The following is a 25,153-nucleotide window of genomic DNA, read 5'->3' as shown; positions in this document are numbered from 1 at the left end:
TATTATCTGCTGTTTCCCTCATTCTGAAAAGCAAAACAATACCAGATTTTGGTGCTTAGGTTCTGCATTAGTGCACTAATGGATAGGATCAAAGGCACATATGTTTCAAAAATTAGTGATTTAAAACTCCCAAATGTGATGGTAACTTCACTGTCCTCAAATATCTTGAGAGTCATGCAAAGAGAGAAGACACATTATAAAAAGTGTTATTTCCCTTCTAACAGAATTGAAGGAGGGTTAGATGCACACAGTTCCTTAAATAAGTGAAATTATAGAATACATGCATGTGCATACAAACACATACATGTCACCTGCACAGAGGTGTCAGGTTTTGTGAGAAGCTGGGTAAACAGGGAGTTTACCAGACATGGGGAAGATTGGATGCTGACTAATTGTAGCCAAAATCTTCAGTTTTCTGAATCTTTTCCTGGCCTCTGTCAGTCTTTTATCCCCTTCTTTCTAAAAGGAAGTAATACTACCTAGACAAATACTATTAGATTTGGAGTTATCAGATTTCCTTATGATAACATAGATGAAGCTTGAGAGTTCTTATGTACAACCTGCATTTATCTCTGAGCCTGCCTGTATCCCAGAGGTATCCACTGTCAACATATTTTAAAACATTTATTCATGCAGCTACCTCTTAACATTTTTTAAATCACACACATGTGTTTCTATATATGCTTACATAATAGAAATTTGGTTTTACTTTCCAGCTTTATAATAAACTACCACATGTCAACCTTCTGAGATTCGTTTCTAAAAGTCAACTGACTGTATTTCAATCATTTCTCTGCTATACTGTGTGAATGGACCTCAATAAATGTATTTCTTCCTTTGGCCATGAACCTGTGCTTCTAGTATTTTCCTTTTAAAAACAGCACTGCTCTGTTGCATGTCTCCAGCTACAAGTGTGCAGAACATTTTCACGTAAAAATCTGGGAGTAAAATTGTTGAGCCACTGGAGGACCATAATTGAATAAAGGGTATCATCAACAAATTTCAGCAAAAACAATTTGATGTGGAAACCTTTCCATGCTGATCCTGAACAAAGACCAAAATAGTTTTAAGTTCCTAGGCCATTCCTAAGGGCTTGATGTGGAGAGATGGATTTTGATTTATGATTGGGGATACATAATGGCCCATCTGGTCTTTAGTTTATGTTTCTCTTTGTGCCATTGAATGACAACTGCCACAGCCACAGGGACAGGCACAGCCCCAGGGCATGGATGCAGTCATCCTCAGCTATCAAATCGTGCCCAGTGCCTTTTCCCTTTTGCTCTATTTTCTAATTTTTAAAATTTCTTCCAATTAGTAGAGAAACAGCGCACGCAAGAGAAACAAAAACACACGGAGCAGATTTGACAGGAAAAATAGGGAATAAATCTAACTCCTCCAATAAAGAATAATTTCACTCAGAAATGAGAAAGTGGGTAAAATCACAGTCCCTCCCACAAAACTTCACTGCCCAGAATTCTCCAATCAGGACAGAATCGTCCAGGGAAATCCATAGTTTATTTCAAACCATAGTTGCAGTGTCTGTGTTGGATTATCATCGGTTTATAAGACAACTTGGTTTCTCACTTTCATTTCTTTTTCTTTTGTACTTTCTAACTTAGTACTTGGGAAATAAATACTCAGCAAAAGGGTTTAAGAACCAGCATTGCTCCACCTTATCCCCCCACCTCACCCCTTAAAAACTCGAGAATACGACTATTTTTAGTGTGTGTCAAGCTCTAATTTTATTAGGTACACATTAAATCAGGGATATAGCACTCGAAAACAGTATCCAGACACCAGAAGCCAGTTTGTTTTTTGAAGGTGACTCGATTGCTTTGCGATAGAAGGTACTTTTCTTTATTGCACTTGTCTAATGAACTTGGTCCTTATTGGCCTAGATTCATGAAAACTATCGAGGATTGCCACAGCACACACTACATTCTAAGGGAGTATTAGTAATAGAATCAAAGGAAGCAGAAACTTGGTCTTTGCAGCAAATCTACAGTATCCCAATATATAAACTTAACAGTTCTCTTTGAAAGACTTAAGTGGCTCTTAAAAGAGCCTTTGGTGTTAGCAGAAAAACCCGTAGTTCCGAGTCTACTTGGAGCTGGTGTACTTGGTGACAGCTTTGGTGCCCTCAGACACAGCGTGTTTGGCCAGCTCCCCGGGCAGCAGGAGGCGCACGGCCGTCTGGATCTCCCGCGACGTGATGGTCGAGCGCTTGTTGTAGTGCGCCAGGCGCGACGCCTCGCCCGCGATGCGCTCGAAGATGTCGTTCACGAAGGAGTTCATGATGCCCATGGCCTTGGACGAGATGCCGGTGTCCGGGTGCACCTGCTTGAGCACCTTGTACACGTACACCGAGTAGCTCTCCTTGCGGCTGCGCTTGCGCTTCTTGCCGTCCTTCTTCTGGGCCTTGGTCACGGCCTTCTTGGAGCCCTTCTTCGGGGCGGGGGCGGACTTCGCCGGCTCGGGCATAGTAGAGAACACAGGAGACAAAATGAAGAAAAAAGAAAAGAAATGGAAAAGGGTACGACGCGTCCAGTTTTATATAGAAGCTCTTATGCAAATAAGGTGATAAACCGAGGGGTGTGTGATTGGTGGCTATTCAGAAAAACGTAATTTTTTAGGTGTCCAATCAGAATGGAAGAATCCCAAGTTTGCATTTTCATTAGTTAAGATGAAGCTGACATCTTAGTGACGGACACATCTACTTTTTCGCGCCGAAATACGTTTATTAAAAGTAACGCCCCTGCACTTCTATTTTTATATAGTTATAGTGAGAATACTGAGCTCAAAATGTCCGCAGGCGGCAAACAAGGCTGCAGGGTGCGCGCCAAGGCGAGGACGCGCTCGTTGCGGGTGCCGATGCACTTCTCCGTGGGCCGCGTGCGCCGCCTGCTCCGAGAGGGCGAGTGCGCGGAGCGGGTCGTGGCGGACGCGCCGGTGCACCTGGCGGCGGCGAGAGACGCTGCCCAGGACGGGGAGGCGCGTCATCATTCCGCGCCACGTGCAGCTGGCCATTCTCAAGAAGTTGCTGGGCAAAGTGACCATTTCGGCTCGCGGCATCGTACCCTCCCTCAAAGGCGTGGGGCTGCCGCAGGAACAATAAAAGTAAAGGTTCAAATCAAGGATTCTTTCCCGAGGCACCTAAATATTTTAGAAAGAGCTAGGAATTCATATTTTAAAGTAGGGGTAGAGAAACCTGGTGTCCTATCTGGGGGGGAGGGAAACTTGGTGTTGATATGTGCAATTTGCACTTCAAACCACCAAATGCACACGGCATAAGTCCCCAAACGTGCATTCAAAGTCAACGGTAAGACAAGGCTAAGTGCTCTCGAGTGCGCAGCTGTTTCCAGAGACCTCTGGGGTGGCTCTGAAAAGAGCCTTTGGGTTTCGATGCCTTTGAAAAGGCCCACCTCCTACTTCTTTTTCGGAACCGCCTTCTTAGCCTTTGCCGCCTTCGGCTTGGCTGCCTTGGGCTTAGCGGCTTTAGGCTTGGCCGCCTTAGGCTTCACAGCCTTGGGCTTAGCCGGGCTCTTGGCTGCCTTCTTGGGCTTTGCGGCGGCCTTGGCTTTCTTAGGGCTCTTGGCCACCTTTTTGACGCTACCAGTCGCAGACTTCTTCGCCTTCTTAGGAGTCTTCTTGACGGGTTTCTTGGACCCTGCAGCCTTTTTGGGCTTCTTGGGGGTAGACCCTGCAGGCTTACGGGGCTTGGCCGCACCCGCCTTCTTGGCTTTGGGCTTGGCCTCCCCGGAGGCCGCCTTCTTGTTGAGCTTGAAGGACCCCGAGGCGCCGGTGCCCTTGGTCTGCACCAGGGTGCCCTTGCTCACCAGGCTCTTGAGGCCCAACTTGATGCGGCTGTTGTTCTTGTCCACGTCGTAGCCTGCGGCAGCCAATGCCTTCTTGAGCGCAGCCAGGGAAAGGCCATTGCGCTCTTTGGAAGCTGCCACGGCCTTGGTGATGAGCTCGGACACCGGCGGGCCGGACGCTTTGCGTTTTGCTGCGCCCCCTCCCGCCGCCTTCTTGGCCGCTTTCTTCTTGGCTGGGGACTTCTCCGTCGGCGCCGGGGCGGCGGTCTCGGCAGGAGCGGTTTCCGACATGACGATTGGAGGAGCTGCTAGAGGAGGAGGAGGAGAGACTCAAAATCCAAACAGCGGGTTTGTAGTGCTGCCCGCCTAGGGCCCGGGCTTATATAAGGCAGGGCTGCGCTGTGATTGGTGGGGCGTCCTATCCACGAGCCTCGGGCAGCCGCCTTTAGCGGTTGGACTTCCAAATTGTGTTCCTAATTGTGTTGCTTAATCCCAAAAATGCGATTAAATACAGAAAACAGGGATACGGAATGAGACGATTTAAAACACCAAAGTAGGAAAGCAGTCTCCAGAACACTTACTTGTTTGTGGGTTGCTTTTGTTTTTTTTTTAATCAGGTATCACCGATGAAAGATATTTTTAAAAGTCTCTTCGGTCTTCCATAGAAGTCCACCTGCTTTAGGGCGTTGTGCTACTTAGTTCCATGGGCCAAAAATTTCTACTGTATATCAAGTGAACTTTTTTTTTAAAGACAGCTCTTTTCCTAAGTTTGGCCTTTGATTTTTACAAGAGAAAAGACACTAGGGTATAAACTTTGTTTCTAACCACAGGAAGGACTACAGGCTCAGGGCAGCACTACAGCCCCACATTAACGGCCTAGACCTTATTTTGAAGACCGGTCCTGCTTCCTAGGCGTTTGCACGCACCTATGACTTTAGAGACAGGTATTTTGCAGTTTAGAAAAGTTCAGCTGCACCAGGGGGGATAGAAATTACTTTGGTGCCAAAATCCAAAGACCTGGATTCAAATTAAATCCTAAATTTGGTGTAGTTGATTGAGGTGCATTCTCTCCTTAGTTCCCACCAAGATCTATTAAAATAAGGATAAAAAAATGTTTAGCCCGGTAAATGTTTTAGAAAACACTCGAGCCTGCCAAAAAAAAAAAAATTCTTCAAGGGCTTCCAGTAGCCATCAAACGCATTAATGGGACTTTCCTATTTTCAAGGAGCTTTTCCCATCCATCATGTCCATCAGCATTACCGGATTGTGCCATCAGGAACACTCTTGTCTGTAAGCAGATAGAAGACATCAATGTCGGTATCATTTTAAGCATCCATAGGCCTGTATTTTATAAAAAAAATAATTGGCTACTTTCTATGAGAAATGTGCATTTCCTGAACTCAGAATTCAGGAAAACTTCACATCCCATGGAACTGAGACAGTGACCTTGAGTTTGAAATAGCAGGTGAAGTTTGCCCTTTGCTCGCAAGGAACCTATGGTGGGGAATAAACAATAATTTGTGCCTGGCCTGATGATAAGGGACATCAAACGATGATTGTGACCTCCGATGTAATACATAGTAATTCGTGTTCTCTGTGACATACTTTATAATGAAATAGCCAATACACTTCTCTCAAGGGCGTCCTGGAGTTGAAGCTGTAGCCAAGGATGGCCACATGGGGACAGGGGTGTTTTTGTAAGATCCTCAAGCTAAAAGTGGTGTTTGGATTTTTTGTGTTAGAAAAAAATGTAATGGAGACCACACATGGCCAACAAAACTTAAAATAATTACTATCTGGCCCTTTTATTGTGTTCTGAACTCATCCACAGAGACAGACACTGAGGTATACTGCTACAAACCTGCCTCTTTTAGAACAATGGGAATTACGGTATAATGAAAAGGTCTTAAGAAGATATTCTAACCAAGCACTTTCTGCTATTTCAATCACAAAACTTTTAGAAAATCTAGGGGGTTAGGAGGTGGATTCCTCCATGCTTTAGGTGCAGGAGAGACAGGTATAATAAGGGCTAATGCACAGGGAGCATTTACTAAATGCCAGGAGCTAATCTAAGGATGCTGTGCAGCTTTTAACTCACTTGCCATCTTTTATACCTATACAAGTTGAGGCTAGGAAAGAGGATGGGTAACTTGTTAAAGGTCACACAGCTAACAGTTGGTGACTCTGAGGTTTGAATACAGATCAGCTAGGTCTATTATGATGGGAAAACCCTAGAGGGTGTGGAGAGAGGTTTCTGAAGCTAGAAACAGCCAGTGGTGCCTGACAGCTACGAACAGAGCTCCAAACTAATCTGTAGGGAAAAGCTTCTGGCTCCATCAGACAGTTTTTGCTGAATCAGTTCAGAGACCGTTCAAAAAGCTTAAGGCGCCAATAGTTGGGATATACCGGTAAAGCTCTCTGAGGGGGCAAATCCAAAACCAGGAAGAAGTGGCCCAGATGGCTGAGCTCACTGAACACTCTCTGGAGAAAAATTGCCTTGCATATAACTCCACTCCCTCTTGGAGCTGGGATGTGCCCCCCCAAAGGTGAGCAGCAGTGAGGCATTGATAGTCATATATGAAAACACAAGGAGACTAAAAAGCTGAAAATATTGGGCAAAATAAACAGCTGAGTTTGGTTGAAAAGCAAATTATGACTGGAAACAAAGAACAGCTTTAAAAATGACATCTCAGATTTAATGCCTACTTGAAAAGAAAAACCGTGAAATTCCAAGTTTGACAAGCACATATTTGAGACACTTAGGCCAAGTTCTTACAATTTAGGGGGACATTGGGAACACATTTTACAGATGACAGCCTGCAGGTGCTTAAGGTCATCTCTCCATTTTCCAGTCGTATACAAAGCTCACAGCATCACGTGTCACTACATGGAAACAAAAGCTAGAACGGTTTTGAACAGTCAGAACGTTGTGGAAGGAAAGAAAGTGAGTGGCAGGAACGCAAGTGAGCAAGACACTGGAACACATTGTAAAAGTTAAATATATAATTTAAACTTACTAGGCTTCTCGTAGCCAAGTATGTTTAAATTATACACTGGCCGAATCATTGTTAGAAATACTTTTTCAGAAAGCATTTCTTACAGTCCTCACGGGGTAAGAGAACGAGCAAGTCCAGCCACCGATCATTGCAAAAGCAAAGTTTACAGGCACAGTCTGCTGCCGGTAGCCAGCACTTTCTGCACTCCGGAACCTGGAACTCAAATGCAGCTTTCCAAAGTGGCCATGTTTCGGAAAAGCCAACAGCTCTTTATCGATGAGAATTGATGGGCTCTGAAAAGAGCCTTTAAAGGTGGAGCGTATAGCTGTGGAACACCGAAGAAATTAAGCCCTCTCTCCGCGGATGCGGCGCGCGAGCTGGATGTCCTTGGGCATGATGGTGACGCGCTTGGCGTGGATGGCGCACAGGTTGGTGTCCTCGAACAGGCCCACCAGGTAGGCCTCGCACGCCTCCTGCAGCGCCATGACGGCCGAGCTCTGGAAGCGCAGGTCGGTCTTGAAGTCCTGCGCGATCTCGCGCACCAGGCGCTGGAAGGGCAGCTTGCGGATCAGCAGCTCGGTGGACTTCTGGTAGCGGCGGATCTCGCGCAGGGCCACGGTGCCGGGCCGGTAGCGGTGCGGCTTCTTGACGCCGCCGGTGGCCGGCGCGCTCTTGCGGGCGGCCTTGGTGGCCAGCTGCTTGCGCGGGGCCTTCCCGCCCGTGGACTTGCGCGCTGTCTGCTTGGTCCGAGCCATATCGACACGGAAACAACAACCTAACGGTAAAGAGCAGAGGAGCCGGCCAACGCAATATTTATAGAGACTCTCGCGCTCTGATTCGACGGGACCTGCCCCTCCCACTTCCTCCCTGCCGATTTAGTTCTTGGTTTTCTTCTCAGGAAGGGAAACATGTTCCCGCCTGTTAAGTCTTGCTAGAGTGTATTAAGAAAATAGCTTACTGGTTTTAAAAAATTGTCTAGAATGATTAGAAGTTCTTAAGGAAATGTCTTGAAACTTGGAAAGTTCTTTGCACTGTTTTAAATAAAAGGTGTCATAATGGTGTTCTCGATAATAGTTTGATGAACGTGAAAGAGAAAAGGAACAAGTTAAAAGGAAGAATTGAAGTAGTTTCAGCTTGTAACCACTGTGCCGCGCCGGCCTTGTCAAACTTGAGCGTGCTTAAGAATCGCTCATTTTAAAAACAAAGGGTAGCCAATTTTCTCTCTAAAAAGTCGTGATGATATTTATTCGGTCTTTGATACTAGCGTGAACTTAGTGGACACAATAAAGGTATCAAAACAGGCAGCGTAGATCTGAGTCACAGACTTTACCACATTAGTGGGTGATAGACATACTGGGCATGCGGAGGAGGCCAGGTGGTACCAAAAAGCACCTGAAATGCGGAAGTCACACAATTTAAGTTCCTAACTGAATTCCCAGAGTTTATGTTAACCTAGTGTGAGGCAGGTTCTCTGAGAAATGAAGGATTTTATAAAATGCCCACAGCTTTTAAGTAGATTTTCAGGGTGGCCGCAAGGAACTTTGCATAATGAAATGGCCGTAGAGGGCGCCTGAGCAGGCAAACAGCGCCGGGGTGGTAAGTTGGGAGGAGGGGAAAGCGGAGAGGGCTGTGGCCGCGGGAGGGAGCTCCCCCTTCACAAAAGCAAAGTGAGGCCTCGGGGCTCGGAGGAAGTTAGATACCCGAATTAGAACACTGACTCCTTTGTCTACTCAATGGTACCTTATGAACTGAGTAGCCTTGGGTTTAGGGGGAGTCCCAGCCTGAGAATGGAAATCTGCAAGCCACGCTAGTTTTTTAAACCCAAACCCACCTCGGTGCGGCGGATAGTGGCGACACTACGCCTCGGAGCCAGGGCAGTTTTGGAGGAGGCAGCTGGAGGGCAACCCTAAACGTGATCTTGTGACGTCGCCCAGATGAAATACGTTAGAAATGACCACTCTCACTTTGCTAGCAATGACCCACTCTAGTTAATGTGGGTTTTGGGGGACGACTCATTTCTGCTTATTAAAACCTCTACGCTGCTGCGCTCATGCAATAAATACGAGCTGGGAAGCAGCGACGCTTCCAGAGATGTGCGCCACTAGGAACTGCCTAGTCACCAACCATGGCCAGTGGTGGGTCTTTCCACAGGGTGCAAGTGAGGTTAAGGTCCCCGCCGGAGGGCGAGGACGCCTTATCTCCGTGCCCTCCACTGCCAGGGCGGGAAATGCCGATTGCTTTGATTCCAGCACATTCCCCACATTAACCAGTGAACACACAGCTCTTTCCCAGAGAAAGTGGTCGGCCCTGAAAAGGGCCTTTTGAGAAAAAAGCTAAGAGGGTGGGAACGAGTGTCTCAGCCGCCGAAGCCGTAGAGCGTGCGGCCCTGGCGCTTGAGCGCGTAGACCACGTCCATGGCCGTGACCGTCTTGCGCTTGGCGTGCTCCGTGTAGGTGACGGCGTCCCGGATCACGTTCTCCAGGAAGACCTTGAGCACCCCGCGGGTCTCCTCGTAGATGAGGCCGGAGATGCGCTTGACGCCGCCGCGGCGGGCCAGGCGCCGGATGGCGGGCTTGGTGATGCCCTGGATGTTGTCGCGCAGCACCTTGCGGTGGCGCTTGGCGCCGCCTTTGCCGAGACCCTTACCTCCCTTACCACGACCAGACATGTTCGCAGATGGAACAACTAACTTTTAGAGACTTGCACGCAGTGCTTTATATACTTCTTCAGCGGACCTGTTTGGAAACGTATCTGGTCAGCTTCCTCCCGCCCCGCGCTTTTTCCGAAAATGAAAAGGGCGGTGCTTCATTAAACCACTTGGTTTAGAAAAAAACTACAGCTAACATCGTATTCAGAAATGAAGAGCTGAAAACTTTTTCTTTATTTTTCAGGAAGAGGACAAGGATGTCCACTCTCACCATTTTTATTCCACGTAGTATAAATAGTCTTAGCTATCACAGCCAGACAAGAAGTTAAAGGCATCCGAATTGCAAGGTAAGAAGTAAAACTCATTGCACAGGACAGGATACTCTATACAGAGACCCCTAATGATTACACCTAAAAGATATTAGAACTAACAAATAAATTTAGTAAAGTAGCAGAATACAGAATATTCAGAAATCAGTTTCATTTGCATACACCAATAACACTATAAAAAAGAGATTAAAACCACAATAAGATGTCGCCTGGCACCTGTTAGAATGGCTACCATCAATAAATCAACAAACAGCAAATGGTGAGGATGTGGAGAAAAGGGAACCCTCGTGCACCAATGGTGGGATTGTAAACTGGTGCAGCCACTGCGGAAAAAGTGATGGAGGTTCCTCAAAAAATTTAAAGTAAAACTATCATATGACATAGTAATCCTACTTCTGAGTATTTATATGAAGAAATTCAAAACACTAATTCAAAAGATATATACATCCTTTTATGTTTTTTGAAACATTATTTACAATAGCCAAGATATGGAAGCAACGTAAGTGTCCATCAATAGACAATTGGGTTACTATGTCATATGTTATATAATAGACTATTACTCAACCATTAAAAAAAAGAACCCAATCTTCCATTTGTGACAACATGGATGGACCTAGATGGTATTATGCTCAGTGAAATAAGACAGATAAAGACAAATACATACTATATGATTTCATTCATATGAGGAATTAAAAAAAAATAAATGAACAAATAAAATAGAAATAACTCCTAGATACAGAAAAAAATTGATAGTTGCCAGAGGGGAGGGGATTTGGGGGATTGGAGTCAAAAGGATAAAGAAATACAATTGCACCCTGGCCAGTGAGGCTCAGTGGATTGCACAGGCCTGCGGACTGAAAGCTTGCCAGTTCCATCCCGCTGGGGCCTAAGCCTGGGTTGTGGGCCAGGTCTCCAGCTGGGGGAATGTGAGAGGCAACCACACATTGATGTTTCTCTCCCTCTCTCTCTCCCTCCCACTCTCTTTAAAAGTAAATAAATAAAGTCTTAAAAAAAGAAATAGAAATTGCCAGTTATAAAAATACTCACCGGGATGAAATATAGCTGAGGGATTATAGTTCACAACATTGTAATAACAATTTATGGTGTCAAATGGGTACTAGACTTATCAGGGTGATCAGTTCATAAGGCGTGTAAATGTATAATCACTATGTTGTACACCTGAAACTCATATGATATTGTTTGTCAACTGTAAATGAAAAATAAAACAAACATAAAAGCCTAATTGAAAACTCTTCAGTCCAGCTGCTCCTTCCACAGTGTTTTGTGCTTCCCCAGGTCTGGAAAGGCCATTCCTTTGTCTGGGCCAGGCCTTGCTCTTTTTTTCAGTCATCCTTTAGCATCCATAGCACGACTGACTGTGATTGCTAGATCTGAGGGGCCTGTTCCAACAGCTGTGATTGCATCATCTAGGTTATTTGTGAAGCCTCATATGCAAAGTGCTTTCTGTTGAAACTTAACTGAATCAGCCTGTAAAGGGTCTGACTACATGTAACGCCCCTGATTATGAAAAGCTCAAGGTGGGGATCTTCACTTCTCAGCTTTGCCTGTCTACCCCTTTCCTTCCCTGCTCTGCATTCTGTTGCCTTCTTTTCCCTTTCTTCCTTTGCTTGGGGGGAGAGACAACTTTTATATATTTTTTCATCTTGGTTAGAAACACTTTAGGTTTCTAAAGTTGTTTGAGGAAGGTCAGCTTGCAGGCACTGTTTCCTTGGAGAGTAGAAGAGCAGGGGGAAATGTCTCTCAGAACTGAGGCATCCACTGGGGAGTCTAGGAAGTTGTCCACCAAAGATGGCGGGGGGACTACAATTGTTGTTTCTGGAAACACTGAGAAAATTGACCAGGGCGCCATTATCTGGCGACGTGACAATGCTTTGCTCTGGAAATGATACTGACATTCACTCCTATGTTTCTCAAAGGTGTAATTCTCTCTGTTGAAGTACTATTAAAATGTTCTCATTTTGTCTTTTTCAGAAAATAATAATGCTGATTGACACGAGTTGCCCAATAAATTCTTGTTGAATAACTGGGATAGTTTATCCCCCCCGCCCCATGACAGGGGACATATTCTTTCCAAGAGAAATTTGGCAGTGTTTTAAATTTCATAGAATTCTCTTCTCCTTTAATCGGATAAATAAATGAGCTATGCTTTCCTTTGCAATGTTCTGACTGTTGCTTACTTGTCTACTTGAAAATTTTTTAACGTTCTTAGTTTCAAGTGTTAGAGTCAATCATTTTCAATAGTGGCATATATTTAATTTGTTATACCTCATATTTATTTCATTGACACCTGATTTTGTGTGTTTGGATTGAGGCTTTGGAATTGGCTGGTAGGTTTTGTTGTCTCTTGTGGTTATCTCTTGTTCTTATTTTACTTACTAGTAATTAATACCTCTCATTTTTTCTGTCCCCAAAACACATCCACACTCACACTTAAGCTCTTTGGAGTAGTTTCCACTCCATGAACTTACATCCTCAGCTCTCCCCTCCCAGCCCTCTGTGTCCAGGTCACATACTGAACTGTGAGGCATAGAAGCGTGGAACATCCCTTCTTGCTCCCACGTGAGAACAATCACCACCTTGGCTCTGATCCTTAAACTTCCCTGAGTTTCTAGTGTCTCCATGTGCTATAAATACCAGTGAAAGAAATGTGGAGACACAGAATCCAGTGCCTTCCCTGGACTCCTCGCCTCATCTTACTCACCACTCCTTTTCTAAGGTTCACTCTGTCAAGTTCTTGTCTGCTCATGGCCTCAAAACTGATTTCCTGGGGTACCCCTTACTTGCTCCTTAAACTCTCTCAAGACCCAAAAGTATTGAATTTATAAAGCTTTTCATGCCCAACACTCCCTCCTTGTTTTACCTACAACTCTACTACGTTTCTTCAATTTTGTGCATATGACCACTAATGGTCTTTATGTTTCATAGTAAACTTCCCTTAATTCATCTGATTTCCATGCCTGGAATATATCAAACAATACCTGTCAGAAACTTTGATTTTCTTTCATTCACCTCCCCTTACTAATATCTTCAGGGTTGGACACTGACAAAACAACAGTCAGGATGAAAAGGAGATCCCCTAATGTAGGGGTCTTCTGTTGTCTCTCCCTCTGGCTTTAGAACGGGGACAGCGGTTAACAATACAGTTCCTAAACTTCTGTTCTTCAAAATCGGACTGGTTGCTCTAGGCAATAGTTGTGTTCCACCAAAAGTCATATGTTGAAACCTAATCCCTAAAGTAACGGTGTTTAGACGTGGGACCATTGCAAGGTGCTTTGGTCATAAACTCAAAGCTGTCTTGCTTGGGATTAGAGCCCCGTAACAGGATCTGGACATCCATCATCTCTTCCACCCCACGGGGACATAGTGAGAGATGCCTGTCTTTGTACCAGGAAGCGGGCTCTCACCAGACACTGAATCCGACAGGGCGCCGCTCTTGGACTTGCCTCCTTGCAGAACCGTGAGAAAAACTTTCTGCTGTTTAAGCTGCCCCGTTTGTGGAATTCTGGCATAGAAGCCTGACTGGACTCAGTGACTGGTGTTCGGCAAGCCTTATGTAAAAAGTACTTAGATTTGGTGCCTTTGGTTTTGGTGTTTGTTCTAGGTCATTTGGAAGTCAAGACAGAAAATGGTTGGAGATGCTGGCTCAGATGTCCAGGTGTGACCTGAATAAGAGCAGCAAGATTGACTGGGCTTTGGGCTCAGCTCTTGCTTTTGACATTTGTTTCTTGATCTTAGAAGGGAATATTTTATTTATTCACTCCCTTAAATTACCTCTGTTGTTTTGCTATCACAAATAACATTTTGATGAATATTCTTGATTTATCCTCTTATGGTTCTGTAGGAGAATTTCCTTGTGGCACAGGCCTTAGTAAAACACAGTTTTATGAAGTTAGAAAGTTCTTTGGAGGGAGAGGGGCATAAGGGGACTAAATGGTAATGGGGAAAATACAATAAAGATTAAATTAAAAAACGTACTTCAAAACATTTGTGTAAAACTACCATCAGTAGCCATTACATAAAAATTTCTCCACCTCTCATGCAACACTTAGTAAACCCAACTTTCTGATTTTGATAATCTGCTGGATGTTGTCTAGTATGTCACTGTTGTTTTAATTTACAGTATGTAATTAAAGATGAAGCTTAAAAACTCTTCATGTAATTGCTAGCCATTCCGTTGCCTCCACTTAAAAACAGACTTTTTTCCTTCAAGGTTGGAATAAACTACTAGACTCAAAGCATAGTTTCTAACACAGCACTGACATTTCCTATAAATCCTCTGTCAGTCCACTTAGGTAAGTGAAAAACAAACCCTAATTCTCCTGTTTTCCTACCGCCATTAGGCTCAGTCTCACCCCTCCTCCCCTTCCCAGGTGTGTTAAGAGAAACCTGCATCGGCTTTGTCACCCGAGAGCCTTTGGAGGAAACAAACTTTTCTAGAGCTAGATAGAATAGCCATACCTTGACTAGACCCTGGGGGCTATTGTCAGATTCACATACATGTGAAAATGCTTTGAAAACTGTAAAACTTTATATAATTGTCTGTATTATATCTATTCTCCATGTGACAAAAGTGGCAACAAAAAGCATCTGGGATGAAACGTGCAATACATTCCTGGGAGGTAGGAAGCACTGACTACCTGTGACTGGGAGACACTTTCTGTGTAAAAGGTGGCAAGTTAGCAACATTCATTTCACTACAATTTATTGACCAGCTGCCGTACATTAGGCATTTTCTTTTATTCTAGGGATACAACAGAAAATAAAACAAGTATTTGGCCTTGAACACTCGTGGAGCTAGTATTTCATACATGCGAGTGTCATGTAAGGCATGAGTGATACGAGAGGCCCCAGTGGTCTGGTCTCCCTGTGGCTTCAACCTCAGGGAGGTCACCAGGATATCATATGATAGTTTCCAGGGCTCAGCAACCAGATCTCCCTGGAACCGTGCCTAGGACTGTTGCTCACACAGGTCTGCACTACTACAATCCCAGAAGCTAGTAAAAAAAAAAGTGAGAGGGCTCATTTGCTAATTTTCTATCAAGCCCTGGAATGGCTGTGAACGTAAAATTTCAGAACTTTATCCTATAGGGTCACCAGGAACTACTCCTGAACTATTGCTCAGTATGAGCACTAACCGTTTTTTTTTGTTGTTGTTTTTTTTTGGCGAGTTCAAATGAGTCAGCTTTTCACGTAACAATTAAAACGTGCAAGGTAGCCTTCCCCATGCAGGGAAGACATAAGAAAGACAGCTAAGTTAAGCAGAACTCTGCCAGATTGTAAATACCCAAGGTGGGGAAGAGGGGGGGGTGCCGGTTACCTTATACACTGGACCCCTTGTGTACACGTTGGGTAAATCCTTTCCAGAGGGAGGACCCCTTCTGCTTTTCACACGTGGGAAATTGAAGGACCCAAGGGGTGAGTTTAACTGCATGGAGGTGTTCTCTCAAACTGCTACTCAGCAACTGGAATTTACCATTAAGACTATACGAGACCTTGCCAATACTTCAGTGCATTTTTGCATGAAAAAAAAAAAATACTTACAGTCTTGGCAGGAGCTGTGGTCCCCCTTCCCCGTTTTGAGTTCTGTACTAACGTGCTATTAACACCTACAGAAACAGTGCAACAGCCACTGTCAGGGAGAATAAAGTGGCTCTGAAAAGAGCCTTTGGGTTCAAGACTACCACTTGCGTTTAGCTTATGCCCTCTCTCCGCGAATGCGGCGCGCAAGCTGGATGTCCTTGGGCATGATGGTGACGCGCTTGGCGTGGATGGCGCACAGGTTGGTGTCCTCGAACAGGCCCACCAGGTAGGCCTCGCACGCCTCCTGCAGCGCCATGACGGCCGAGCTCTGGAAGCGCAGGTCGGTCTTGAAATCCTGCGCGATCTCGCGCACCAGGCGCTGGAAGGGCAGCTTGCGGATCAGCAGCTCGGTGGACTTCTGGTAGCGGCGGATCTCGCGCAGGGCCACGGTGCCGGGCCGGTAGCGGTGCGGCTTCTTGACGCCGCCGGTGGCCGGCGCGCTCTTGCGGGCGGCCTTGGTGGCCAGCTGCTTGCGCGGGGCCTTCCCGCCCGTGGACTTGCGCGCCGTCTGCTTGGTCCGGGCCATGACTAACACTCGCGAGCACTCAGCTGCAGAAACAGCACGAGAGAGGAACCTTCGCCCGCTATATATAAGGCGAGTCCAGCGCTGATTGGACCAGGCATCTGCCCATCAATGCTCGCAGTGAAGGTATTGGACGCGGCACACACTTTCTGATCGCAGCAGCCTCTGGGACGTTCAGACCGGAAACTAATCTCCTCCCACACACCCGTTCTCCAGCGGCTGTTTTATACTCTTCTCTGTATGTACCATCTTTTCCCGTTTTCTTTAAAATGTTCTCTGGCCTTACTCCGAAGACTTTAATGTAAATATTATAATGACATATCTTGTTTTCTGAATAAAAATTTTCATTTTTGCACTTGAAGCTGGTTTTCCTTTGATCTTTTTCAAAAGGCGCGCGCTTCATGCGATTGGCTGAGGGAATTTTTTTTAGCTTCATTCAAGTTTAAGAAAACGAATTTCACGTTAAAATCTTGACTTCTGTATTTAAACTTAGAGGCTCTTACAGTGTCTTATACACTTTTTGTCTATATGTAACTCAACACTTGATATTTCTTTTTTCACTAGCAAGGATTCTAACATAAAGCATTCCACATTTCTCCATTTCAAGTGAGATTTGTGTAAAATGGGGTTAAGGAAAATACCCTCAAATTTGTAAATGGCACAGCAAAATTACTGTGTGCCCTTTTTAAAGTTAAGCTACCCAGGGTTGAGTTTTGCGTAAAGGACATGACTGGGGGCATGAAGTATTACTTTACTATTGGGAACCGGCTAGGGCCCCGAAGTGTTGTAGATAAGCAAGTTGCAGAGGACCTGCCCTATTATGATGCAAAACTCGTGGAGAAACACTAAAGTGGTTTGCTTTTATTGCTGGGGGCACGTAAAGATTTGCATTTAAATTAAGTCCTGCAGCACTGATTACTTGTGATAAAGTGTCTCTATTTTACTAGGTTCTGCCTTACTGGAAGTTAACTTTCGCCTTTCCACCAGTGTTCATATAGTGCCACCTACTGATAGGTTGGTAAATATCTTCATGTAGCTTCTACACTACGGAAAAAGCAAGCCCTTTTAGGAAAACATGAGTGGCTCTGAAAAGAGCCTTTGGTTTGGTTAAGACAGACATAGTCTGGTCTTCCAGTTCACTTGCCCTTGGCCTTGTGGTGGCTCTCGGTCTTCTTGGGCAGCAGCACGGCCTGGATGTTGGGCAGCACGCCGCCCTGCGCGATGGTCACCTTGCCCAGCAGCTTGTTGAGCTCCTCGTCGTTGCGGATGGCCAGCTGCAGGTGGCGCGGGATGATGCGCGTCTTCTTGTTGTCGCGCGCCGCGTTGCCCGCCAGCTCCAGGATCTCGGCCGTCAGGTACTCCAGCACCGCCGCCAGGTACACGGGCGCGCCGGCGCCGACCCGCTCGGCGTAGTTGCCCTTGCGCAGCAGGCGGTGCACGCGGCCCACGGGGAACTGCAGACCCGCCCGCGACGAGCGCGTCTTGGCCTTAGCGCGCGCCTTGCCGCCCTGCTTCCCGCGTCCAGACATAGTAGTAACAACACTTAAACCCTAACTTGAGTGTGGTTTGAAGTGCCAGAGCTCCCTCTTTTATAGTCGCTCCTGGGCGCGAAAAGGAACTTGTGCCATTGGCCAAAAGTTACAGCCCTTTCATTTAAACCAACGAAATCCTCTTCCTGAAACACGTTTATTTTGACTGGACAATGTTCACGTGACGTTTCTGGGGTTACCGCCTATCAGGCGTGAGTTTGCTCACTGGTTCCTTTAAAAGTCTGTGAACCCAGCGGGCACTCGCAGCCTAACGCTCGTTCTTTCTCTTTTTCGGTGTTTCCTTCTGACCATGCCTGAGCCAGCCAAGTCCGCGCCCGCCCCGAAGAAGGGCTCCAAGAAGGCCGTGACCAAGGTTCAGAAGAAGGACGGCAAGAAGCGCAAGCGCAGCCGCAAGGAGAGCTACTCGGTGTACGTGTACAAGGTGCTCAAGCAGGTGCACCCTGACACGGGCATCTCGTCCAAGGCCATGGGCATCATGAACTCCTTCGTGAACGACATCTTCGAGCGCATCGCGGGCGAGGCGTCGCGCCTGGCGCACTACAACAAGCGCTCGACCATCACGTCTCGGGAGATTCAGACGGCCGTGCGCCTGCTGCTGCCCGGGGAGCTGGCCAAGCACGCCGTGTCCGAGGGCACCAAGGCCGTCACCAAGTACACCAGCGCCAAGTGAGCCCTCCTCGAAGAGACTGATCCGGCTTGCTCACATCCAAAGGCTCTTTTCAGAGCCACTCACCTCCAAGATGGAGCTGGTGTGCTTTACCCTTCAGCTGTGTGTTTTGGGTGGTGGTGGGTGGGTCTTGGGGGCAGCATCTTACAAAGTAACAAGGTAAATTTAGTGTTTCCCTGACATCTGTTTAAACAACCAAAACTTGGCATTTTTGCAAGTATTTCTGGTGTCAAAACTTAGCATCCAACTTTTTCCCCACCGTGGTTGGGTAGCAGCTATATGTCAAAGTGTGGAGGTCAACGTTTCACCACCAAAATATATTACAGGGGTTTAGTGAGAGTGGCAAGTGATTGACAAATTCTGGGCTTGGAGAAGGGGTACACGGAGGAGCCGGTGTAGCAATGTTAGATTCCCTGAGCTTTGGGCAGATGGAGGGCACAATAGGCCATGTGCTCTGCAGGCTTCTTTCCCCTAGGGCCTCTCCCCTTTTCTCTTGGTGTATAGGACAAGGAACAAGGGTGCTGGTACCTTTCGTTACTCTTCCTTTTCCTGTGTGAGTAAACAATAAACTCACTGAAACTAAAACTAGGTTGTCTCTACCAGCCACATCAGTCTAACAAAACCCAGCAAGAAACAGGTTCTGTTATAACCTCCATTTCCCAAAAATAAATAAATAAATAATAAATAAATAAATAATAAATGCAAGTATTTAAGTCTAGGTCTTGAAGGAAGTTTTGACAAGCCAAAGTGGGAAAGGGCATTCCAGGGAGAAAGTATGGTGAGAACTAAGGCATCAATGAGACTGGCTGTGACAGCACCTGCCTCCTGTGTGCTTGACAGTAATTCTGTTTAGTACCCAGGTTTCCTTTGAGCGATTATTCTGAGGAGTCTGTGGTGGAATTAAACAGCTTTACTGAATAGACTTTGCTTTAGGGGAAGAATCTTAACCATCCTTATACCCTAGACCATTTTTGGCTATTTGTGAATTGTACCCATGGGCTTAGTGTCAGAAACTGACTGTCTCACACACTACCGAGAAAAAAATCGTGTTGAATAAATAAATGGTAGTTGTTATTACATTATATATTTGGTATATTAGTATCTACAAACAGACATCTATACATATGAATTCCACTCACACATGAGAAACTCCTGAGGGGGGTAGATAGGCTTGTATCCATTTTTTTTTTAAGTACCCATTCTCAGGTGTCCATTCACGTCGGGTAGATGGGAATCACAGGTGGCTGGAGTGGTCGGAGAAGTACTGGTCCCTCACACTCCTTTCCCATGCATCTAATAGTCTTTGAAAATATTTTTATTTCAATGTACGTTACTTGTTTTAAAACATGAAGCAATAATAATGTTACTGTGTGAAGGGAAATGTGTTGATCTTCTGGGGACGGGAGGAATTCAATAGATCCAAACTGAACTTTGATTCTACTGTTCCTTCTTGGTGTTGGTGGTTTATATATTCATGACCTCCACCCTTGCAGGTGAAGGAAACTGAGGAAAACCACACACCAGCTCTAAATTAATGATGAGTAACCTAGAGTGAGCCCTTAGTACTCCCTGCCCTGTAATCCCAAACAACTCCCTAGCCCACTCTTCTGTTTTGAGCAGCTTAGTGGTCCATATCAAACCTCTCTGAATATCATCTGGCTTAAGAAAGTGCTTTGTTCACACTGTGAGACAAACAAGGATATCATCTCCACCACCTCCATCTCTGGGTTGGATATGCCTACACTTGGTAAAATGGTTAAAAGTTTTCAGATTCAACTCCGGGGTGGAAGGACCAACTCCTTTGAAAATAAGCTCCGATTTTTATAATGTACAAAGCTGAAAGTGCAATCGAAAAGATCAAACATATACTAAGAGAAAAGTGCAAATGCAAAATAATTATGCTATCTTTTGTGTGAAAAAAGAAATAATTGACACAAATATTACACATATGTGTAAATATAAACGAGAAATTAAGGATAGAGCTTACTTCTAAGGGGTGATGGTGAGAAGTGGGCTGATGGGGGATGAGGATGGAAGGAAAATTTCAACGTATCTTTTTTATCTTTCAGTTCCTGCTTTTGAAAACACATGAATGTATTATGCATGCAAAAAAGGCTTAAAATTTAAAAATGTTTAACATCTGTATCCCTTTTATTTTGGAATAAGTGTGTAGAGTGTACCAAAGAAAGAGCTTTTGTCATCCTTGTTGAAATTTTGGAAATTTTTTCTTTCTTAGTTTTTTATCTTGTTTTCTGTTAGACTGAATTGGGGGGTGTGTGATATGACATGTGAGTGATATATGATTAACACAATCTGTTTTGAGAAGCAATAACATAATTCAGGTTCTTTCTCTAAAGAAGGCTCCTCACAGGAAAACAAAATAAAGTAAATAAAAGTAAGGACCTCCCTCTGTCACCATTTTGCTTTGAGAATGAGGTGGAGTGGACGCCTGAGCCCAGGCAACCCTGAGAGGACGTTATTCAAAGGGGGCAGGATCTGCCAGCAAGGAGGTTTGAAGGAAGTGGAAGTCCTGCTTAACTTGGACGCTCTTAAAACAGCAAAACTACCACCACTACGTGGCCAGTACGGGGATCGAACCCGCGACCTTGGCGTTATTAGCACCACGCTCTAACCAACTGAGCTAACCGGCCAGGACAACGGTGTATTGAAACATATTCATACAGTAGTGTTCTTTACAGTCATCTTGGCTAGAAGAAGGAATTGTTCCCTTTTTCTTTCCGTCCTCTTCTGGTGAAGGAAGACGGGGTGGCGGGGTGAGGAAAAGAGGAAAAGCTCCAAATTTGTGTTTCTTCCGGGTAAACTTGGTCTTTTTCAAACTCACCGAGAAGACTCCGTGCTCGGGGTCGCGGGTCTGGAGCTGCAGTGCCGGCATCCGACACGTGGTGGCGCCCGAATGCGGGGCCGCCTCTCCAGAGCCTGTGACCCGTTTGGGTCCCCAGGAACCAGGACCCCCAAAACCCGTGGCGAAGAACGTTCAGAGTCAGGGCCGTTGTCTGAACCAGGAGAAACCCGGGATCGCAGAGGATGATCTGGGGCTGACCACCTGCGGACAGGTGTCCTCCAGGGAGGGCCCAGCGGAGCACTCGTTCGATGAGTCACCTCTGCTCCCTTCGCTGGGTTCCTCTCCCTCCCTCCCGGGATGACCGTTTCTCAGTTAGAGGTAGTGATATTTTCAAAAGTTAATTGACCTGTGCACATTTTAAAAGCTCTCTCGTATATCTACATATTGCACAGTCTTGTTTTGGAAAAGTAATACTAGAACATAAATAAAGTACTTGATAGTCACTCTGTTGACCTAAGAATGTCCAAATCGGTAAAGAGTTTTTATAAGATTTTACTGGAGCCAAACTAATCATAATTGCTGAGAAGCAACATCTCAAATGCTTCCAGAGAGTGACAGTTCTGCAGCATCTTTCATACATTTGCAATAAAGGAGGTGATGTGAAGAAGATGACATAAAGGTGGGAGAAAGCAAGGGTGGAATTGGATAACAGGAGAATTAACAGAACGGTGTGCTCTCTGGGAAGTGTTTAGGCCTCCCTCCGATCTGAAAAAGAAGATTACTTCTGACCTTTCAAAGGCATGTTAACCTAGATGCATAATGGGCTTGCTTAAGGCAAAGATAAGCATTTACTAAAGAACTGTAGTCCTGGTGCCCAGTACCCACCTTTAAATTAAATTAAATATAAATTAAAGCAGGGCCTATCTTCTACTTGCTTTTTGTGATCCTAATCCAATACAAGATATTTTCTCTAGATGAATAGAAACCAATTTGAATGTACGTCAGGCGAATATTCTATCATTCAGGCCTTACACTTTGCCAGGGGAAGGGGTACTCTGTAGAAGACAACAAACTAGAAGGTTGAACATCATTCCCAATACAGATACCAAGATGCTGTGGAGTTTTAAGTAAAGCTGTGCCATAAGGTGTTCTAGGTTCAAAAAGATCTCTCGGACTACTTTTCATAGAATGCTTTGTAAAGCTGCAAAGGGTGGAAGAAGGGAAACCTATTAGAAGGTTTTTGCAATATTTCCTGTTAGAGATGAAAGGTGTCTTGGACCAGGTAGTAGCTGTTAGGTAGTGAGTTTTTCAGGCATAGCTATATTTTGAAGGTTGAGCAATAAAGAATTCCCTCACCTTTGTGGAATGAAAGAATAATTTAAGTCAAAGATGTTGCCAAGATTATCTTTGTCTATCTAAAAAGTTGAAATTCTCATTAAATAAAGTATGTAAGCTTGTATTTAAAGGTTTTGTTGGAGACACTAAGGAATCAGCTGTCCCATTCCTTTCATGTGCTCTGACAAATGACCTACACATGGCTCTGAGGAGCTGCAGTGGCCGCGTGGTGAAGGTGTTGAACTTCAGATCCAGTGAGGCCGGGTGGTGAAGGGGTTGAACTCCAAATCCAGTGGAGTCTTCGGCTGCAGGTTCAAATACTGTTCACGGCGCTCGTGACTTGCTTCTTTTTACGTATAGATCCTACGACTTGAAACTTCTGCAAAACTTAAGTCCGCCCAACACGCAGAAAAATGAGGGTGGAAGAGGGAGTCAGTTCCAATTTATAACTGGAATATTTTAGGGGAGTTGGGGCCCCAGCCAGCTGTGAGTTCGGCTATATCCCTTTCCTTTTGTGGGCGTCTGTTCCTCCCCTTCCTCCCCCACCCCCACTTCACTATCCACGCGGAGCTCCGGCTGCAGAGCACTCTGAAGATACCGGCTGTGTCGAGATGAAGTTGAGCCTGATGGTTTTCTGATCACAGCAGCCGAGGGCCGAGGAGACGTTGAAAATCTTGGGAGCACTTTTGCTTTCTGATGATCCCTTACAGCGCTCTCCAGCAGCAACCTTCAGTGTTCCTCATCAGAGGCTGCTCATCAGAGGCTGGCGAGAACCATAAATGTGTAGGAGAATACTGCATCTTGCCTGCCAAGAGCTCTTTGAAACGCTTTATACAAACGAGGAGACTAAGGCATAGACAGAACATATGACTCTGACTTTGCCTTGAATTTCAAGCCCAAACGAAACCTCATCTCCTCCTCAACGGACCAAAACCTCTTTTATAAGCAATTTTGCATTTTCAGCTATTTCGCCTACTTCGCACACTCAAGTAAATTTAAGTCAATTATATGTGTTAGAAAATTAGTTCCTGGTTTCTAAGGTGGGGTTTGTTTGTTTGTTTGTTTGTTTTTAGACACATGTGATTCTTAAAATCTATACTTTTATTGAATTCTTTCCTTCTTATTACATTTTGGGTTTATTGCATCTGGTGAATGTTTTCAAAAACAGTAGTAATAAGAACTAAAAATGGGCCGGAGAGGGAAGACAGGATGTGAAATGGAACGAGGAACAGAGAACAGGTGGTTGAGCCCGTGGAGGTTTGTTTAAGCAACAAAAGCAGCGACTGAGTCCCAAACAAGTTTCCAATGCAGTCAGGTAAATGAACATTGACTACTGTTTAAAAAAAATTAATATAAATCTATGTTATGCAAAAGAATCACAAAATAAATCAAGCTTTCCCAGAATCAGTACTGTTTTCGGTTCTAATTCCTTTCTAAATCTTGGTGAGATGCAAACTGCACATACTGATAGTAATAACAGTGGTGGTACTGAAAGGAAGTCCTCCGAGGTGCGGGCCAGTGGCGCAATGGATAACGCGTCTGACTACGGATCAGAAGATTCTAGGTTCGACTCCTGGCTGGCTCGTCCGTTTTGCTGCCGGCCCCTCCCCCCGCGTCCCCCCCTCCCCCCTTTCCAACATACTGGGGACTTTCTCCGAATAGCTGTTCAAGCAACAGTCCTTGCGATCCTTCGAATGCATCTTCCTGGAACTGACCTGAGTTGCTCCCCCCCTCGGCTGCCTGCTGAGTCCGACGGCGGCCCGAGAAGCGCCCGAGAAGCCTCCGTGCGGGACTTTCTTCCTGCCTTCGATCTCGCCCGGCACTAGAAAAAGGCGCTGGGCTGAAAACGGTCACTACAAGGATGGTTTTAAAATCAAAGAAGCTTTACAGAAAAATAAACAGAGGTGTTTTTTTGTTTGTTTGTTTGTTTCTACCAGTGTCATCTTCCCCATCAGCGTTTTTCCGCATTTGGTTAGTCCTCGCTCGCGGACATCTCTGCCGCACGCCGTGTTTACCAGCCACGGGACTGTCAGCGAGAACCGGGACACGCGGGGCGGGGGGCCGGGAAAGGCCAGCCCCGGAGGGCTCGGCGTGGGGACGCGGGGCCCAGCCGCTCCCACACGGGCAGTGCTGTCGTGCGCAGTGACGCTGGCGGCTGGAGCAGAGGCTCCTGCAGGGCTCACTGGCGGATTTCTGGGGTGCTGGAGAAAGGCTGCATGCTTTGCAGAAATGCCAGATTCTCGGGGCCCCAGATAACCATTAAAATTAAAAGACATTCCTATTCAGTATACCTTGTTGGGAAAATTAGACAGATAAGTGCCATTAAAAAAAAACAAACAAAAAACTAGACCACCATCTTACACCGTAAACAAGAATAAACTCAAAATGGATTAAATACAAATGTAACCATTGAAACCGTAAAACTACTACAAGAAGGCACAGCCAGTGAAATCTCAGACATTTCTCTTAGTAACATTTTTTTCTGACATGTCTCCTTGAGCAAGGGAATTGGAAGAAAAAATAAACAAATGGGACTATATCAAACTGAAAGTTTTGCACAGAAAATGAAACCGTCAATAAAATGAAAAGATAATCCATTGAATGGGAGAACGTATTTGCCAATGAGACATTTGATAAATGATTAATACCCAAAATCAAAGAACTCATACAACTCAACACCAGAAAAACAAAAAATCTAATTAAAAAATGGGCAAAGGACTTGAATGGGCATTTCTCCAGAGAGGACATACATATAGTCTGAATACATATGAAAAGATGATCAATGTCACAAATCATGAGGGAAATGCAAAGTAAAACCACAATGAGATATCACCTCCTACCTGTCAGAATGGCTACCATCAATAAATGAACAAACAACACATGTTGG

The 25,153-nt window shown here is 45.3% G+C and overlaps 6 protein-coding genes and 2 non-coding genes across 8 annotated transcripts; 3 read left to right on the top strand and 5 right to left on the bottom strand.

Annotated features, from left to right (window-relative positions):
* Window positions 1-1,965: 1,965 nt before the first annotated feature.
* On the bottom strand, window positions 1,966-2,615 carry LOC123826653 (histone H2B type 1-C/E/F/G/I). Its single transcript, XM_045850683.1, has one exon. The coding sequence runs from the start codon at window positions 2,479-2,481 to the stop codon at window positions 2,101-2,103; it is 381 nt and encodes a 126-aa protein (XP_045706639.1). The 5' UTR covers window positions 2,482-2,615; the 3' UTR covers window positions 1,966-2,100.
* Window positions 2,616-2,660: 45 nt separating this feature from the next.
* On the top strand, window positions 2,661-3,158 carry LOC123826654 (histone H2A-like). The gene is given in 2 exon segments (XM_045850684.1): window positions 2,661-2,996; window positions 2,998-3,158. Coding segments are annotated over 2 exon segments (312 nt in total). The 5' UTR covers window positions 2,661-2,802; the 3' UTR covers window positions 3,116-3,158.
* A 135-nt stretch (window positions 3,159-3,293) lies between these two features.
* On the bottom strand, window positions 3,294-4,140 carry H1-5 (H1.5 linker histone, cluster member). Its single transcript, XM_045850672.1, has one exon. The coding sequence runs from the start codon at window positions 4,104-4,106 to the stop codon at window positions 3,426-3,428; it is 681 nt and encodes a 226-aa protein (XP_045706628.1). The 5' UTR covers window positions 4,107-4,140; the 3' UTR covers window positions 3,294-3,425.
* Window positions 4,141-6,509: 2,369 nt separating this feature from the next.
* On the bottom strand, window positions 6,510-17,440 carry LOC123826658. Its single transcript, XM_045850690.1, has 4 exons — window positions 17,176-17,440; window positions 15,510-15,916; window positions 9,173-9,461; window positions 6,510-7,586 (listed from the first exon to the last, which is right to left on the bottom strand). Exons 1-4 carry the CDS (start codon window positions 17,438-17,440, stop codon window positions 7,156-7,158), a joined length of 1,392 nt encoding a protein of 463 aa, XP_045706646.1. The 3' UTR covers window positions 6,510-7,155.
* On the bottom strand, window positions 9,161-9,494 carry LOC123826656 (histone H4). The gene has a single exon (XM_045850686.1). The coding sequence runs from the start codon at window positions 9,477-9,479 to the stop codon at window positions 9,168-9,170; it is 312 nt and encodes a 103-aa protein (XP_045706642.1). The 5' UTR covers window positions 9,480-9,494; the 3' UTR covers window positions 9,161-9,167.
* Window positions 17,441-17,750: 310 nt separating the features above from the next.
* On the top strand, window positions 17,751-18,160 carry LOC123826652 (histone H2B type 1-K-like). Its single transcript, XM_045850682.1, has one exon. It carries the CDS (start codon window positions 17,751-17,753, stop codon window positions 18,129-18,131), a length of 381 nt encoding a protein of 126 aa, XP_045706638.1. The 3' UTR covers window positions 18,132-18,160.
* Window positions 18,161-20,705: 2,545 nt separating this feature from the next.
* Window positions 20,706-20,779, bottom strand: TRNAI-AAU. Its single transcript has one exon. It is a non-coding gene; the product is annotated as a tRNA-Ile (tRNA).
* Window positions 20,780-23,778: 2,999 nt separating this feature from the next.
* On the top strand, window positions 23,779-23,851 carry TRNAR-ACG. Its single transcript has one exon. It is a non-coding gene; the product is annotated as a tRNA-Arg (tRNA).
* Window positions 23,852-25,153: the final 1,302 nt, after the last annotated feature.

This window comes from Phyllostomus hastatus, unplaced genomic scaffold (genome assembly GCF_019186645.2).
Source record: "Phyllostomus hastatus isolate PE091 unplaced genomic scaffold, TTU_PhHast_1.1 phas_contig_840, whole genome shotgun sequence".
Classification (NCBI taxonomy): Eukaryota; Metazoa; Chordata; class Mammalia; order Chiroptera; family Phyllostomidae; genus Phyllostomus; species Phyllostomus hastatus.
The sequence above is the reverse complement of the archived record's forward strand: the minus strand, read 5'-3'. Positions and strand labels throughout refer to the sequence as shown.